The following is an 18,979-nucleotide window of genomic DNA, read 5'->3' as shown; positions in this document are numbered from 1 at the left end:
TACTTACTGTACACCATGCCCTCATACCAAGGAAAGAACTACAGAAAAAGTACAACAAATGCAAACTTAAAACATTTTCTTTTGCAACTAATAGTTCTTTTACAGAACAATCTTAAAACAAAAACTTGACAGTAACTTCTATTTTTTTGGGGTGGAAAGATTTTCCTCAGAATGATCCCTTGTTGAGTATTTTTCACCACTATGTCGTTAACAAGTTCACTCATTCTTCTATGACATTTATAATGTTTCGTGCTCCTATTACCTTCAAAAACAGTTTGAAGGGGTTGAAATAAGCAATAAATAGTACTGTTGGAAGATCACTGAAGAGAACCAATTTACATTAATTTTGTTCCCAATTAAGTTTAGTTTAAGATTTCAAAACAAAAATATATACAAGGGTCTGAGGGACAACTTATACTCTGCTTATTAAACCAGAACACACCAACAAATTTATCATTTATGAAGCACCAGACCATTCTCATCATGGCATACAAATCCACAGAAGCCTGAACTCATTTTTATCTTAAACCTATACTTGCATTTCCCAGAGAAGTAACTATTGGAATAAAGAGAAAAAATACCGACCAACTTCTCTTCCTAACGCAGAAGCAGTTTTGGTGCCTTTATGCTGAGTTTTATGAGTGGGCATTGGTGTAAACAGTTGGTCCCGAAACCCAGTGGAATCTTAAGATGTAGCAGCAGTAGTTCGCTATTCAGCCCATGTCTGCAGTCAGGTCCACCATTCAATGAGATCATAGCAGATCTGTGAATCAACTCCACTTTCCTGCTTTTTCCCATATTCCTTGATTTCCTCACTGATTAAAAATCTGTTTATCTCCACCTTGAACATACTTAACAGCTTTGACAGCACTCTGTGGTAAAGAATTTCACAGATCTACTACACTGAGGAAAAAAAAACTTCATCATTTCCACATTAAAAGTGAAATCCATCATTCTGAGATTACACCCTTTAGTCCTTGACTCACCAACAAAGGGAAATAATCTTCTGGCATCTACCCTGTTCCAGTGAGGTCGCCACTCATCCTTCCAAATTCCAAGGAGTACAGGTCCAACCTACTTAACTTCCTCAAAAGACTCTTCCTCCATACCTGGTAATCAGCCTAGTGAACCTTCTCCGGATTACCTCCAATGTCAGTCTAACTTTCTTTAGCTAAGGGGCCCAAAACTATTCATATTATTCTAGCTGTGGTCTGTCTAGTGCCTTGTACAGTTTGAGCAAAACCCACATTTTTATACTGCATCCCTTTTGAAATAAAGCCAGAAATCATACGACACCAGGTTACAGTCGAACAGGTTTATTTGAAATCACAAGCTTTTGGAGTGCTCCTCCTCTGTCAAGTGAAGTGACTGGATAGGGAAGGGGTGGTGGTGGGGAAGAAAAGGAAATGGGACCCTCTTAAAAAAAATTAAATATGCTTGTGGTGTAGTGGTAGCGTCTCTACCCCTGAACTGAAAGATGTTGTGGGGAAATCTACCACACCCACAGGAAGCGGAAGTGGAGAGCATGGAGGACAAGAGAGAAGACTATCCTGAAGGGAGAAGGGTCGACTCGGGGTCCTGTATTAGTGCTGCTGCTTAGGCCCTGCCCTGGGACTGGGTGCTGGTCACGTTGCTGCTGCCTGGGCTCCACCTTTAGACTGTTGTGAGTGCTGCTGAGGCAACCACTTTTAGAACTCATCAGCCGTATCAGGGACTTCTGCCTTCCCTGAGCTGTTCCCCACCCCCTTTCTCGATACATTTGAAATGGTGACCTTAATATCATGATCACCAGCTGCAGGACCCAGCTGAGCCTACTCCGGGGTGGCTGCTGTTTCGGCTCTATTGTGGCTCCTTCACCTTTCAGAACTTTACAAAAAACCTGGGGGTCAAAACTTATGCTAACCTGCACAGGACCACAGGCATGTATTAAGGCGATGGCTGGAAATGGCTGAGGAACTGAATAATTACTTTGCATCAGTCTTTACAGTGGAAGACACACGTAATATCCCAAAAATTCAAGAGAGTCAGGGGGCAGAGCTGAGTATGGTGGCCATCACCAAAGGAGAAGGTGCTAGAAAAAAATTAATGACTTGAAGGTGGATATATCACCTGGACCAGATGGACTACACCCCAGAGTTCTTACAGAGATAGCTGAAGAGATATTGGAGGTGTTCGTGGTGATCTTTCAGGAATTACAACAGTCAGGCAGGGTCCCAGAGGGCTGGAAAATCACTAACGTGACACCTGTTTAAAAAGGAAGTAAGGCAAAAGACTGAAAATTACAGGCCGATTAGCCTAACCTCGGTCGTGGGTAAGATTGGAGAGCCCATTGTGAAGAATGAGATTTCTGAATGCTTGGAAGTGCATGGTAAAATAGGGCAAAGTCAGCATGGCTTCATCAAGCGGAGGTCATGCCTAACAAATCTGTTCAATTCTTAGAGGAAGTAATGAGCAGGTTAGACCAAGGAGAGCCAATGGATGTTATCTACCTGGACTTGAAGAAGGTGTTTGACAAGGTGCCACACAGGAGGCTGCTGAGTAAGATAAGGGCCCACGGTGTTAAAGGCAAGGTGTTAGCATGGATTATAAGATTGGCAGTCTGGCAGAAAGCAGAGAGTGGAATTAAAAGGGTCTTTCTCAGGATGGTAGCCGGTGACAAGTGGTGTTCCACAATGATCAGTGTTGGGAGCACACCTTTTCACTTCATATATTAATGATCGAGATGAAGGAACTGAGGGCATTCTGGCTAGGTTTCCAGACGATACAAAGGTAGGTAGAGTGACAGTATTGAGGATGTGGGGAGGCTGCAGAAGGATTTGGACAGGTTAGGAGAGTGGACAAAGAAGTGGCAGATGGAATACAACGTGGGAAAGTGTGAGGTCATGCACTTTGGTAAGAAGAGTAAAAGCATGGACTATTTTCTAAATGGGGAGAAAATTCAAAGAGACTTGGGAGTTCTAGTCTAGGATTCTCTCAAGGTAAACTTGCAGATGGAGTCAGTAGGTAGGAAGGCAAATGCAACTTTGGCATTTATTTTGAGAGGACTTGAATATAAAGGCAGGGATGTACTTCTGAGGCTCTGGTCAGGCCACATTTGGAGTATTGTGCGCAATTTTGGGCCCCACATCTTAGGAAAGATGTAATGGCCCTGGAACGGGTTTGGAGGATGTTCACGAGAATGGTCCCAGGAAAGAAGAGCTTAACATATGAGGAACATTTGAAGACTCAATGTCTATACTCAATGGAGTTTAGAAGGATGAGGTGGGATCTATTTGAAACGTATAGAATACGGAATGGCTTGGACAGAATCCATTGTTGGAGAGACTAGGGCTGGAAGGCACAGCCTTGGAGTAAAGGGAAAACCTTTTAGAGCAGAGTTAAGGAGAAAGTTCTTCAGCCAGAGAGTGGTGAATCTATGGAATTCATGACCTCACAAGGCTGTGGAGGCCAGGTCATTGCGTATATTTAAGACGGAGCTAGATAGGTTCTTAGTTGTCAAGGGGATCAAGGGTTACAGGAAGAAAGCGGGAGAATGGGGTTAAGAAACTTATCAGCCATGATTGATTGGCAGAGCAGACACGATGGGCTGAAGGGCCTAATTTCTGCTCCTATGTCTTATGGTCTTATCATTGCTGCCTGAAGATGTATGGGAAGGTTGTCTTTTTCTCAAGACCAAGTGGTGAACCTGGCCTTGGAGAGGGGGCTCACTGTGGGTGGGACCTTTTGCCAGTAGATCCCTTGGAGCTCATGGCACAGAGAGTTGTGATCTCCAGTGTTCCACCCTCGCGAGCTTCTCCTCTCTTGTTTACAGCTGTTAGGAGTGGTAAAGTTGGGTATTGTGCATTCCTGCTCGGGCTTGGGGAAAGCAGCCTCCAACACATCTACTCTTTCTGGCACCAGGTGTTTAGTTATTAGGTCTGGGAGGAGGTGAACTGAGAGGGCATTTACTCTACACCATGAGGGGGCGGCCGACTGTGCCTTCTGAATGGTGTCACTTGTGCAAGAAGCACGTGCTCCACTTCGAAGGTTGTCAAAACTACACCAGCGGCCGCTGATGGCACTGCCTCAAAAGGTGCTTCCCCGCCTCAAAAGTAACACATAGAACTCCACAAGGGGAGCCTGAGCCTGTTGTCGCCATTCCCACTACCTCTGGCTTGGAGTGGGTTGGGTGCCAGGCAGAAAAAAGGTGCAGTGTAAAAGCAGACACTTGGCGGCTGCCAACCTGGATGTGTCCCCTTGTGCCCTAGAGTCCATTCAATTGCCCCCACCGAGTCACAAATGCCCCTATGGCTGCATCTGTGTCACTTTGGCACAGGAATCCTGAGCCTGACCCCCTCCCCTTGTCGGTTGAGTGCTATAACCCCAGTCCTGTGCACCCGAGCCGCGGGATTCTGAGCCAGATCCCCATTCACCAAAGATCAGTAGCCTCGATCCTGAGTCCAAGGATTCCAGGCCTGATTCCACACAAATAAATTCTGATCCTGTGATTGCCTCCACTACACCACCTCCAGCCCCACCCTTCATCACCTGATCATTGGGATTCTGGGGAACCGCAAGTGGCAGAACTGTCAATCCTCTGGCCTCACCCCCAACCAATAATATTTTTTGAGCAGCTGGTGGGAAGGCACGACACTCCCAAGAACACCGGGGTGGCAGGGCTAAGAAGACCATCATCATGATGAAGAAGAGGCACTATTCCCTGCAAGGAGAGAGCTTGTGGTGCCTTCTGCCCTTCCAGTGTCATAGCCTGTCAGGTCCAGAGCCTTGGAGATTACATCAGGGCTTCCTGCTGCCAAAATCCCAATGACCCCCAGGGTCAAGTCAGAGCCCTGCGAGGGCTGCGGTGCAGATATTGTAAGCCTTGCTGGGTCATTGCATGGTGGGGGAAGGTGGTTTCCTCACTTCTCCCTCCTAGACTGTTTTAGCAGGTACCTTGGTCATGGGGGAGGACCTTTTCCCTGAGGGGCCAGGTGACCCAGTGTCAGGAGAGGAGTGGGTCCCCTGAGTTTCTGCCACCCAATGACACAGAACCAGAACTTCCCCTAGTGGATTCCACTGGGTAAGCCCCTGCCAGTGACTCAGGGGCTGGTGTCACTGGGAGAATGGAGTTAGTTGGTGGCACCTGGCCAACCCCTATTCTAACAGTGGGGGAGGGGCCCGTGGCCGAGGACAACCACTTGGAGGAGGATCTGGGCTTGGTGACAGGCGTTGGTGTGACGCAGTCAGACTCTGGCGAGGTTTTGGATTCCCTGGTCTCCCCCACTGATTTCCCCTTCATCCCCACAGAGGAGCTCTGGGATTTCCTGGGATAAAATCTTGGTTGTCATGATAGAGTCCAGTTGGCTTTGGACTGTTGGACCAATTTTGAACTGGTCTTCTGGTGCACACAGGCAGCTCTCAGCGCACCTGGGATGGCCCCGAACGACTGTAACAGGATGAGAGCTCTCTCACAACCAGTAAACAGCAATGGGGTATCTGCTTGGTGTTTGCAATCTGCGAGGTCAGAAGTCATATGGTCCAACAGGTTTATTTGAAATCACAAGTTTTCGGAGTGCTGCTCCTTCATTTGTTTTGCCCTTAGTAGACACGAACTGTTCTACCTTCTCCCATGTTTTGTTTTTAAGCACTTAGCAGCTTTCCCAGGAACATTGGGTCGCTTGTACTTTATTAAATTTCTTACAATCTAGAGCCATTTTGTGATTTCTTGCACATGCCTAGAGAGCAAAAAAGAGAAGTTAGCATGACAATTTTAGATTCTTAACTGTTACATATTTTAGACCTTAATCTTGTCTCAGGTTCGCAACTGATCTATCTTGTCTAGAAATCCTATATTCCTTACTTGGGAGTTTATAATTACTACTCAGCATCCAGGCATATTGACAGCTATAATACTGATATCTATCTGCATTGAGGTTGTTGACTTGCTTGTCGAACTGGCTTGTTTTCGTTCAGACATTTTGTCACCTTGCTAGGTAACATCGTCAGTGAGGCCTCTGAAGCAATATTGTTCTAATCCGCTTGGAATTTATACTGTCTGGTCCGTTATGGAGATTAGTGTCATTTCTGGTTTTGTTCTGTATGGGTTTGTATATGAGGTCCAATTCTATATGTTTGTTGATTGCATTATGGGTTGAGAACCGTGCCCCTAGAAATTCCAGTGCGTGTCTATGTTTGGCTTGGGCTACTTTGGTAACTTTGTTCCAGTTACAAGCGGAGTAGAATAACATTGCTTCATTGGAGACCTCACTGATGTTACCTAGCATGGTGACAAAACGTCTGAACGAAAACAAGCCAGCCTGGCAAGCAAGTCAACAAACTCACCCACAACCCAAGCTACAAATCTTTGCTAAAACCTTAAAAATCTATTTGCATTATATGGACTGCAAAAAGTCTTTCACTTGCAAAATGCAGATGGATTAGTACTTCAGTAGAAGGGGGGCCAAATATAAAAAAAATCCAGTTACTTTACTATTGATTAAAAAAAATCAAGTAAACATTACAATCAATTACTGATCATTTCGTAAAGATCCTTATATCATAAACTTAATAAACATGCTACACTATCCTTGTTTACAGGACTAAATGCAAATTTTCTGAATTATTCATCTGAACCAGATGAGTGTTCCCTTAAGAAAATGGTTTTGCATATTTGAATGAAAAATGGAGGTGGACTGTTGGTTGCATATCAGTGATTCATGGGCACCTCTTTAAAAGAAGTGCAGCTGCCTTCAAGTATTTCCAGTTTTTGTTAATGGAATGTTCATTGCATGAATCATGAGCTTTGCACTTCTTAGGACCAGGTCTAGATTAGATGCCTTTGGAATTAATAAAATTAAATATGAATATGTGTAAAATAAAAATAAGTAGATAAAGTCATTGCAACTGTCAAACTCCTAGACATTTAAAATTCCCTTTCAACTGTTGAGCTGTCAAGACATTTAAGTCGCAGAAATTTTTTAAAAATTTTAAAAAAGTACAGCATCCAGTAATATCTTGGGTATCCAATTGAAGCAGAGCCATGGAGACAGCAATGTGACACTATGGACACCATTGTTATGGCACCATACCAGCAATGCAACCTCTAGAAATGACATTCATTTTGACACGGTGTTTCTCAGCTCTTCACAGATGTATCTAACCACCATCTTGCAAATCAGGATACATTAAACTGATATTAATCAAATATGATAAACATTTTCACCAGTTCAAGATTTACATAAAATAGAGATTGAATGGAAGCTTTGATTGTAGCATTCTAAAGTCAAATTTGAGAAATTTCTCTACAGCAAAATATGTTAAAATATCAAAACCGTACATTGGGAAAAAGTTTTTTTTTCTAAAATAGACTTTGTCTTCACAAAGCCTGTTACCCCCAGAAATACTTAAATATCAATGCTGTGTTCATTATAATTAAAGATATACTTGGTGTATTCGTGAAAATAAAAATTAAAGCTTCAGATTGTTATATTTCAACATGATTTGAATACTTACAATGGATAGAAAAACCACAAAGATTAAGAGTGTGGAACCCAGAATGATCAGAACAACTGGTAAGATAGTTGGCTGTTGTCCAAATCTCTTTGACTGAAGGATACCTGCATCAAAAGTTTGTATTTTTGTAGCATATTTAATAGAAAGCAATTACAGACCAACAACTGGAAGAATGGCCTCTTTGAAAATGAACAAGATTATACATTTTCATGAAGGTTTATATTCTATGAAATACTAGGCTTATACGTAACTCTCAGAATGAGAAATGGCACATAGGTGTTCAATCTTTATGCTGGGACCAAGTGCATCTAAAAGGTGGTAGCTCATTTAAAGCCAGTGATTTACTGCTATTGTTAAGTTTATTCAAGTATTATTCCAAGTGCCAAATATTCTACCTCCCACATGTATTGAAGGAGAAACTCTGAAATATGTTGAGCAAATTCCATACCTTTCCCAAATGGCCACCACTGACAAAAGGATCTAACACCAGATCAGCTGCCTAAGTTAAACCTTCTATAAACCATGACAGTAGGCGACTAACAACAATGACCTTATTTTAAAATTCCTCTCTATTTGGGTAACCTCATCAAGCCGCCGACCTTCTGAGGTAGCAGAGGTGATGGTCTATTGGTATTATCACTAGAAACTATTAATCTATAGTCCCAGGAAATGTTCTGGGACATGAGTTCAAATCATGTATTGTCAACTGTGTGTAGCTTGGGGAAGACGATAAAAATACTTTATTCACATTAATTTATAATCTGTGAAATAATTATTGAAACACAAGCAACTTAGAATATTACCTAAAATTGTTTACTTTCAAATTCAGTTCAGTACATATATTTTTATAAACTGGTTTTGAAGTTTTAGGAAAATATGGTAGAGTCTCTGAAAAGCTGCTCAGCAGACAAGTTGTGGAGTTGCTTTTAAGGAAACATAAATTATGTAAAAGCTTGTAGGAAATAGCACTTCCGGGCAATTGATGAGCAACTGCTATGTAGATATTTTTTGACAGCTTTAGAAGAGAACAAATATTGATCACATTAGCTAAATTCTTTACAGTTCAAACTGTTAAGCTTGTAGTACATGAAACAATCAATGATATTTATCAGAGTTTAACTTGATCTTTAGTTTTACCTTGTCTTTTTAAATTTTAAGGATCCTGTTATTTCTACAGAAACCCATGCACTATACAAAGCAGCACACCAAATTACTTCAGCCCCGACACTTCTTGTATCATATTTCAGCACACAATTTGATTATATTAATTGCAAAACCACCCACTAGGGTAAATTGCATCATTCAAACTCAATCCAGGGACCACTAGGACCTCCCTGCCCGTTGAAGACCTGCTGTTTATAGGTTCATGGGTTTTAGTTCATCAGGCAACCTGTCTCTAGGTGAATAGCTTGGCATTTTAACTAGAAAAGCACACATCAATGTTGACTGATTAACGAAACAGGCATTGAAAAAACGTAAATTGCCCCACTGGACCAAGATGGTTATACTAAAGTTCTGTGACCTCAGCACATTGCATAGACAACCTGCACCGATGAAGAAAAAAGGCTCAATAACATCCAGATCCTGTGTCCACATTGTTTTGTTCACACCACATAGGAAAAGAAAGTCAATGAGGAAGCAGTACTTTATACAGCAAATATACTGGCACAAGTCAAACACACTGAGCTTTATTGTCTTGGGCCTATGGCCAAATAGAAGCTGGTCATATATCCAAAGATTTGCTTTATGGGGAAGTAGGCATGTAAAGAGACCAGCAGAGCAACCAAAAGTACACTTTAAGGATAGTGTTAAAGCATACAGGAAAATCCTCAACATAATCATGACAAGTGGGAAAAGGGAGGGAAACAGAAAACAGATAACTAGAGGCCAGTTAGACCCTAACATTTTCCTAATAATAGGTGTTAAGCTATTATGAAGAATGTAGTAGCAGAGCATTTAGAAATACACTGTAAGACTAAGCAGGGTCAGCATGGCTTCATGAAGGGGAAACGATGCCTGACAAATTTATGAGAATTCTTTGAGGAGGTGACAATCAGGATACATAAAGGGGAAACAGTGTATGTAATATATTTAGATTTTCAGAAGGCATTTGATAACATACCACACATTAGGCTACTTATTAACATAACAGCCCATGGAGTTGGAGGTATATATTAGCATGGATAGAGGATTGGATAACTAATAGAAGATAGAGAGACAAAGGGGAATTTTCAGGATGGCAACCTGTGAGTTAGTGGTGTGCCACAGGGATCACTGCTGGGACCACAATTATTTATAATGTGTATTAATGACTTGGATGAGGAAAGTGAATGTACTATAGCCAAGATTGTGAATGACACAAAAATAGATGGGAAGGCAAGTGGTAAGGATAACACTAAGAGTCTCAGAGGGATATGAACAGGTTAAGTGAGTGAGCAAAATGTTGGCAGATGGAATACAATGTGGGAAAATGCGAGGTTATGCACTTTGGTAGAAAGAAGATGAACTGAATATTATTTAAATATAAAAAGACTGCAGAAAGCTACGGAACAAAGAAGTTGGCAGTCCTCATCCATGAATCCAGTATCCAAGTTCAGCAGGTAATAGGGATGGCAAATGGAATTATAGCCTTTATTTCACAGGGAGCAGAATATAAAAATTGGGAGGCTTTTAATCTCAGAGTAAGAGGTTGCGTATTTGAGCAAAGCTGACTGGGAATTTCATCTCTCAGGGTACTGAATCTGCGGAATTCTTTACTGCAGAGGGCTGTCAAAGTTAGATATATTCAAAGCTGAGGGAGGCAGATTTTTAATTAGTAAGGGAATCAAGGATTATGGGAAAAATCAGTAAAGTAAAATTGAGGATTATCAGATTAGCCATAATCTCTTTAAAATGTGGAGAAAAATCAATGGGCTGAATGGCCTACTTCTGCTCCCATGTCTTATAGTCTGAAAACCCATCCGGTTCATTAATGTCCTTTAGAGAATGAAATCTGTCACTGTACCTGGTCTGGCCTAAATAAGATTCCAGACCCACAGCAATGAGGCTGACTCATAACGATCCTCTGGGCAATTAGGGATGGGCAATAATTGCTGGCATATCCAGCGACAGTCACATCCCTCTGTGAATGAATTTTATAAAACATTTCTGCACTCAGTTAATAACAACATCTTGAACACCACCAATTTTAATTGTTCTATTATTGGTGCTTTCAGCTGCCCGTGCCCTAAAGTGTAGAATTCCTTCCCTACCCAATCCACTCTGTACCCCACTTTCCCCTTTTAGGGCATTCCTTATATCCTACCCCCAACCAAGCTCTTAGTTATGTGATCTAATATTTTACATATGGCTCAGTATCCTTTGACTTATAATGGCTCCGTGAAGCAGAGACAATTTTATTACATAAAGGTGCTCAATAAGTCATTGTCAGTGCAAGTATTTATCCACAAACTTGTCCACAAGCCATTGTTCACAATCAAAACAGGCTAGAAACTTTTACTGGTGGTATTTAAGGAAAATTACTGACTGCAATCATCAGGTATCCATCTGTCCATAATTTTAATGCAAAGCATTATCAACAACTGTTTTTGGCCTGTTTCTCTGAATTACAATATCATGATGTCACATTAAAAGTAATTCAATGCAAAACTGCTGTTCACATTCCTGTTACTGAGATTTCACTATGCTAAAATTGGCTGCTGCATTTTCTATTTAACAGTGGTGACTATACTTCAAAAGTACTTCAACAATTTTGAAGAAGAACCATCATCGATACGAGATAAAGGTCCAACATGTCTCAAAGTGGCCAAATTGGGCAATAAATATATCTTTGCCACCAATGCTCACATCCAACAAAAAAGTTATAAAATAAACATTCAACACTGTGGATTGCTTTAAAGTCTTAAAGTATCCGTAATGTCTAAATCTTTAAAACTACTTCACGATCAGGTAACTGATGGTAAATGCAAAAATGCAGAAAACTGCAAGACAGAAGAGGATAATTTATAATCAAAGCACAGTAATATACTGACCCACTTCCCTGAGGTGCACATCTGCTTGTCTGTTTCGTGTCCCAAGAGGCGCCCACATTGAACACTGATACTTTCCAAAGTCTTCACTGGTGACATTGTGAATAAGCAGGGAAAACAGCATGTCAGAAGCTAATTCAACTGATCTGTTAAAACCCAGATACTTCCTGACGATGTTCTCTCTGAAATCCTTTCGAAGGATTCCTGTTAAACCAACTCCATCATCAGCGATCTGTAGAAGTAAAATAATTATTTTCACTAGCAGTTCAATGGCAAATCTAATAATAAAAATACCAGCTTTGAGTAGCTAGAAACAGGGAATTATAGCCTGAAGATTATTGTCAGCACTTAACATACTTGTATTATTTTAACATTATTTTCTTAGGGCAGTCCATTGACTAGAGCATAGTTGATGAATAACAAGTACAGGATAAGATTGTGAGTTTCTTAGATTATGTAAAATATTTCAAAGGTATATCCAAGGGGCTATGCTAAGGTCACATCATTAATTTTAACTTAACCCTCACAGCCATAACCAGATTGAGTACCCACTTTAGATTTTGCTCAACTTACCTTTCCATTTACATTTAGGAACAAAAATCCTTGGGGAATTGTGGTGACAAGGTTTAGGAGTCTGAATACTGGTTAATTAAAAACACAAGTCCAATCATCTTAAATTACTGTTTTCAAAACACTACATGGAATCATGTTCTTGTAGAACTGACTTAGTTAAGCAGTAACAGACTTCATACACCCAACCCTCCTAACCTGAAAATCACTTCTGGCCTTGACATGTCCTGTGTACTCTCTCAAATTACACTAAGTTTCTAAAAGCTGCAATATATTTATGGTATGGAATGTAAAAAAAAAAGTGAACAGATGTAGGAGAATTCTGGAGGAAAAACAATCCAATTCCAATCTAATTTTCAGCAACTTGTAGTTAGTTACATTGTCATATGAAAATGAAAGTCAAAGGAAATGGGCCTTGCCTCTGGATTTGTTTTTAATTCACTCATGGGACTTGGGCATTGCTGGTCTCTTGAGAAGGTGGTATTGAGCTGCCTTCTTGAACTGCTGCAGTCCATGTGCTGTCAGTAGACCCACAATGCCCGCAGGGAGCAAATTCCAGAATTTTGATCCAGCGACAGAGAAGGAGTGGTGTCTTATTTCCAAGTCAGGATGCTGAGTGGCTTGGGGTGGGGGGGAGGGGGTGGTGGAATTGCAAGTGGTGGTGTTCCCAAGTATCTGCTGCCCTTGTACTTCTGGATGGAAGTGGTCGTAGGTTTGGAAAGTGCAGTCTAAGGATCTGGGTGAATTTCTGCAGTGCATCTTGTGGATAGTACACACTGCTGCTACTGAGCATCGGTGGTAGAGGGAATAGATGCTTGTGGATGTGGCGCTAATCAAGGGGACTGCTTTGTCCTGGATGTTGTCAAATATAAGAAGACAGAGAGATAAACTAATTAAAACACAAAGTTTTACAGGGATTGATAGGGGAGATGTGGGATGTTTTTCCTGCAATGGGGGGGGAGGAGGGGCCTAGTTCTAGAACTCAAGGATAAGTCACAGAACAAGAGATAGGTCACTTAGGACTGAGGTGAGATTTCTTCACTTAGAGGGTGGTGAACCTTTGAAATTCTTTGCACTGAAGAGATGTGGAGATTCAGTCACTGAGCATGTTCCTCATATTAAAAAACACCAAAGTTATAAGGAAAGTACAGGAAAATGGTGTTAAAAATAAAAGATCAGCAATGATCTAACTGAATGAAGCTCAGCAAATTCAAGAGGCTGAATGGCCTACTCCTGCTCATATGACGTTGGAATAGGGCTTATGCACCTGGGGCTCATCCGCTCTGTGTGCTTTTCTTTTTGTTTCTTTTATTTTACTTACCTCTCGTTGAGGAGCTTGGTTGAGGCAACAGCATCAGCGGATGAAAGTGGGCCCAGAAGCGCAGGCTAATGGTGGTGACATCAGAAGCGCGTTTGGGTTCCGGACAGCCTCTGCACCATTGAAGCAGCCCTAGCTCAACTCATGGCTGCTGCAGCAGTGGCAAATGGGTTCCCAGCAGAATGTGCATCCAGCACAGATTCATTGAGGTGGAGGCAGGTTTGAGCCCAGTATGAGACCCAGTGGCAGCAGCTGCACTGGCAAGGTGGGCCCAAAGTAGACTCATGGCAGTGGCAGAGTTGAGTTTGAGCCAGTGCGATACCTGGCAGCATTGGTAGCATCTGCATTGACATGATACAACGAAGACTCATAGTGGTGAGGGCACTGGTGAATGCAAGATTGCGCCGTAGAGTGGTGACTTTCGTTCCAGCAGCGTAGCGAAGGGAACTCTGGGCCAACAGGTCCATTGCAGAGCACTTAACAAGAAGAACAATAAAGTTGAAAACATTTCAAAACATTGCAGAGCACTTAACAAGAAGAACAATAAAGTTGAAAACATTTTGTTTTGTTTTTCTGCCTTTATATTCCATGTTTGGTTTATTTTTCCCAGTGTTTCAAGATGGTGCTGGAGATGGTGCAAACTGGTCCTGGAACAAACCACTTAAATAGAATTTTGGTTCTATCCAATGAAAAACCTGCAGTGAAATCTCTGATGTCACACAAGCAATCTACAATGACTCAAACAGGGCTAGATTTGACAGTGCTCGTCATAGCAAATAAAAGGGGAATGATTTTTAACTTGCCAAAATGATTGTTCCTGTCCCTTGAACACCGTCTGAAAATGAACACAGTAGACTTACCAGTGAATAATGCCTAATTTCTGATGACCGTTTTTGCAGGGGCCTACTTCAAGGTGGAGAAACCATGGGCCAATTCAGAGAGAAGGCCCTTTTTAATGTGACATACAATGGAACCCAGTTACCATTTAGTATGTAACAAAAAAAAAGTGTCATGACTTTACTACCACTTCTACCCTATAATAATCACAAAAGAGATGCTGAAAAGTGAGTATTAAATCATATTTATAGGGTCAGCTGGAGCAGAAGTAGAAAATAGAAATAATTCGGCATACTGCAACTGTTTGCTCCTCCCTCACGATCGTCCTGGTGTTACCTTGTCGCAATATTGCGTTGATCCAAATTCACCGAGCTATGTCAGGATGTCCAATCAGGATGAGTAGCTCAGAGGCTCTGTTTAACAGGGATATACATAAAATACAGCAGAAGTTTCAATCAAAATTATTTTTAAAATATTAATTCACAGGATGTACCATTAGCTAAGCCAACGGTTTTCAACCATTGTGCCATGACAAGTTGAGAAGTATGCTACGATATTTGGATAAAGGGCTGTAGTCGAGTCTGATTCTGTGCTTCTGACCTCCTTCAGAGCCTTGGTATCTATTACTGAAGGCAGTATCTTCTGACATAATCAAGTTTGCGTGCACAAACTTCCAGAGTGGCACACATAGAATTCCAGTATCACATGTGCAGCAGAAGGGAAATCTGCTCATTAAGCAGCCTGCTTGCACACGCACACGACCATGTACAATGAGCATGTACAATGATTGTGTATCCTTTTTCCAGTAGGAGAAGAAACTGCGCATATGCAGTAAAGAGGCATGCAATTGAAACAGCTATTTTGAACTGGCCTGCCAGCCTGGACACATTTTCATGGATATTAAAGTGACTACTTTTGAAATTTCATTCTAGTTATGCCACTGATCCAAGTCTTAGAATCTAAGAAAAAAATAAATAAGCTTCTTTTCAAAAAAGAGGCAATTCTTCTGTTAATTCAGTCGACGAAACATTTGGACCCAAAGACAAATAAGCAAGAATTGTTCCGAGGTAGTGTAATGAGAGCTATCTGGCTTTTGGATTTTACAGGAAATACTGTTTGCCCTTTACTTGAATATCTCAGCTGCAGAAAGAAGTTACCAAGTAAGTTGGCACCATTTACAGATAAAACATCAATCTCTTGTGAACAAACAGTTTGAGAGAACAAAACATCAAGCAGACTCAACATCTGATGGAGCGTGTGTAGCCATCTGATAAAACTCAAGACATTAGTTACCCAGTGGCTGACAAACAGAAGGCTCAAGAACACAACTGTGTTCTTCCAGTCTCTTCTTTATCTACCTTGGATTCCAGCATCTGCAGTTTTTTTGTCTCTAACCCAGTGGCTGAGCTTGTAGGAAAATCAAAGAGCTCCCTTTCCATTGCCGAAACCGTAATCATGCCTGCATGTGAAACAGTTATAGGTTTGACAATAGAAGCTGATGCTACAAAAGAGATTGACAAAATTCCAATCTCCGATAATACAGTTAAATAGTGAATTGATAACCTGGTCAGCTGATATTATGGAGGTGCTGCAAGAGAAGTTAGCTCTTTGTGGGAACTTTTCTTTGCAAATTGAGGAGTTCACCAATGTAAGTGGACACCTGGGCTGTGCAATAGAGCATTTTCACCAATGGAGCAGTCTCTATTAGAGTGAAAGTCAAATGATTGATCAGGAAGATGAAAGAGAAAAATCTTGATATTCAGATCGCCCATTGGATCTCTTGTAGCTAAAACAATGGCACCACAGTTAGCTGCAGTGTTAAGAGAAAACCATGAAAATTACGAATTACATCAAATGACAGCCACTGAAATCATGTTTGTTCACTATTTTGTGTGCAGAAGTGAGGGCTGGGCATCATTTACTGTTACACCCCAAGGTTGATGGTTATCGTGGAGGAAGGTTGTCTACACTTTTCATGAGTTCGGAAGAAAAATGATTGGAGTTTTCAACAACGCATGAACTGCCTCAAAAGAGTTACTATCTGACGATTACTGGTGGGCTAAGTTGACATATCTTGCAGATGTTTGAAGTCATCTGAATGAGCTGAATACTAAAATGCAGGGAAAGAACAAAGATGATCCTACGATCCAAAAATTATCACAGATAAACTGTCAAACCTGAGCATTTGGCAACAGACAGTGTCAAGGGATTCACTGGAGACGTTTCCACCAGTATCAGCAACAGTAGATGCAGCCATGAAGATGCACACCCTTATATTTAAACATCTCAAAGCAATGTAAAAGATGTTTGAATTCTATTTCCCCTCAACAAATATGGAAGACCACGATCTGTTTAATTCACTGTCGTCTGATTCATCACAAAATCTGACATTAAAAGAAGAGGATGGATTGCACGATGAAGCTAAAATTTGGAGTGCTGTCTTTGTATGAGTTTTGCCCAACTGGGTTCATGAATATCTGATGATGATATTACTGTATTCTTGTGGTTTGTGGCAGCATAGCTCTGCAAGCTAGCATTTTCAACACAACAGGAAGGACCACTTGTCAGTGGAGCAAGATTTTGAGGTGGCTCTCTCATCAATTCCTTCTTGGATCAAAAGGCTCTGTGCACACTGGTAGGCCCAGGTTTCCCGCTAACCCAGTAAATTGCAATTTACTCCACTTTGCATTTTGTTATGATCCATTGTTCACGAAGAGTTAAAGATTGTTGAATTGAGCAGATTTTGAAAATATGTCTGCACTCAAAGACAGTGTATTTTTGCTAATGTATTTAAAACATTAATGCTTTTGATTATTCTTTTGCTTATTATATGAACTATATTGTAAACCTCTCTAGTAAGGCCATAACTATAGTAAATGCAAATAAAAGTAACTTTACCGGCTGTCAATTTACCTGAAAAAAGTGGGCATGCCATGGAGTTGTTTGTCTCATTGAAGTTTAATACTGAAAAGATTTGGAACCATTGAGCTAGGCCACTTATTGCCCATCCCCAAATGCCCTTGAAAAGGTGGTGGCGAACTGCCCTCTTGAACCAAAGCCATGCATGAGAGCTACACGCGCAGTGCTGTTAAGAAGAAAGTTCTAGGATTTTGACCCAGTGATAGTGAAACTCTGATGAAATTGTTCCAAATCAGAAATGGAGGGGAACTTGTAGGTGGTAGTGTTCCCAGGAACCTCCTGCCCATGTCCTTTTACGTGGTAGGGGTCGAGAATCTGGAAGCAGTTGTCGATGGAACACGTTGAGTTGCTGCAGTGCAACTGAAAGATGGTATGGACTCTGCCACCAATCAGTACCTCAATTTACGTCCAAAAGATTTCTTGTCTTATCCTGTATCATTTCTGTACCTATTCTCCCATTTTTGAAGATTTATAGTTTTTCTTTGTTGCCTGTTTTTCCCCCTCTCTCTCTACATCCTTCTTATATCCTGTTGCAATTTCCCTGCCATGCTGCCTGTTTTTTAATTGTATCCTGTTCTTGACATGTTACAGAGATTGTTAGGCTAAATAAGTGGATAAAAAGTTGGAAAACGGAGTATAATATGAGAAAGTGTGAAGTTATTCATTTTGGGAGGGAGAACAAAAAGTAGAGTATTATTTAAATGAAGAAAAACTGTAGAAAGCTGCAACACAAAGGGACTTGTGGATGTTTCTGCATGAAACATAGAAAGCTAGCATACAGGTGCAGCAGGTAATCAGAAGGTTAACAGAATGTTGGCCCTTATTTCAAGAGGTTTGCAGTATAAGAGTAGGGAAGTCTTACTGCAACAGTACAAGGTGCTGGTGAGACCACACCTGGAGTACTGAGAGCAGTTTTGGTCCTGTGATTTCAGGGAAGGTAACATTTCATTGGAGGCAGTTCAGAGAAGGTTCAATAGGTTGATCCCCAGTTTAAAGGGATTGTCTTATGAGCAAAGGTTAAACATGTTGGGACTCTATTCATTGGAATTTAGAACAATGAGAGGTGATCTGATTGAGACAAATAGGATTCTGAAGGGACTTGACAGGGTAAATGCTGAGAAGATGTCTCCCCTCATGGGAGAATCGAGGGCCAGACAGCATTTTTCAGAATTAAGGGGCTCCAATTGAAAACTGAGATGAGGAGGAATTTCTCCTCCCAGAAGGCTAAGAGTCTTTGGGATTCCTTGCCACATAGCGCTGCAGGGCAGAGTCCTAAGGCTGAGACAGATAGATTCTCAATCAGTAGGGGAATCAAGGGCTATGGGGAAAAGGCAGGAAAGTGGATGTGAAAAGAATCAGATCAGGCTCGAGGGGCTAAATGGCCTTCTCCTGCTCCTATTTCTTATGGTCTTATTTGTCATAAGCCTTCTGTTATGTTTAATCCAACATCAATTTCCTTCATTGTCAATGAACATAGAACATAGAACATAGAACATTACAGCGCAGTACAGGCCCTTCGGCCCTCGATGTTGCGCCGACCTGTGAAACCAATCTGAAGCCCATCTAATCTAAACTATTCCATTATCATCCATATGTTTATCCGATGACCATTTAAATGCCCTTAAAGTGGGCGAGTCTACTATTTTTGCAGGCAGGGCATTCCACGCCCTTACTACTCTCTGAGTAAAGAACCTACCTCTGACATCTGTCCTATATCTATCACCCCTCAATTTAAAGCTATGTCCCCTCGTGCTAGCCATCACTATCCGAGGAAAAAGGCTCCCACTGTCCACCCTATCTAATCCTCTGATCATCT

General features: G+C 41.3%; 1 protein-coding gene across 1 annotated transcript in view; it reads right to left on the bottom strand.

Annotated features, from left to right (window-relative positions):
- Positions 1-1,300: 1,300 nt before the first annotated feature.
- LOC109911911 overlaps positions 1,301-18,979 on the bottom strand; it is a 78,904-nt gene continuing 61,225 nt past the window's right edge. Inside the window, exons 2-6 of the mRNA XM_048608794.1 lie at positions 13,730-13,883; positions 12,093-12,160; positions 11,523-11,751; positions 7,492-7,595; positions 1,301-5,714 (exon numbers count right to left, since the gene is read on the bottom strand). Of these exons, the coding sequence (XP_048464751.1) occupies positions 5,628-5,714; positions 7,492-7,595; positions 11,523-11,751; positions 12,093-12,160; positions 13,730-13,883 (642 nt within the window). The 3' untranslated portion in view covers positions 1,301-5,627. The remainder of the gene's footprint in view (positions 5,715-7,491; positions 7,596-11,522; positions 11,752-12,092; positions 12,161-13,729; positions 13,884-18,979) is intronic.

Source organism: Rhincodon typus, chromosome 2 (assembly GCF_021869965.1).
Source record: "Rhincodon typus isolate 14 chromosome 2, sRhiTyp1.1, whole genome shotgun sequence".
Lineage (NCBI taxonomy): Eukaryota > Metazoa > Chordata > Chondrichthyes > Orectolobiformes > Rhincodontidae > Rhincodon > Rhincodon typus.
This window is presented reverse-complemented; position numbering and strand designations above follow the sequence as displayed.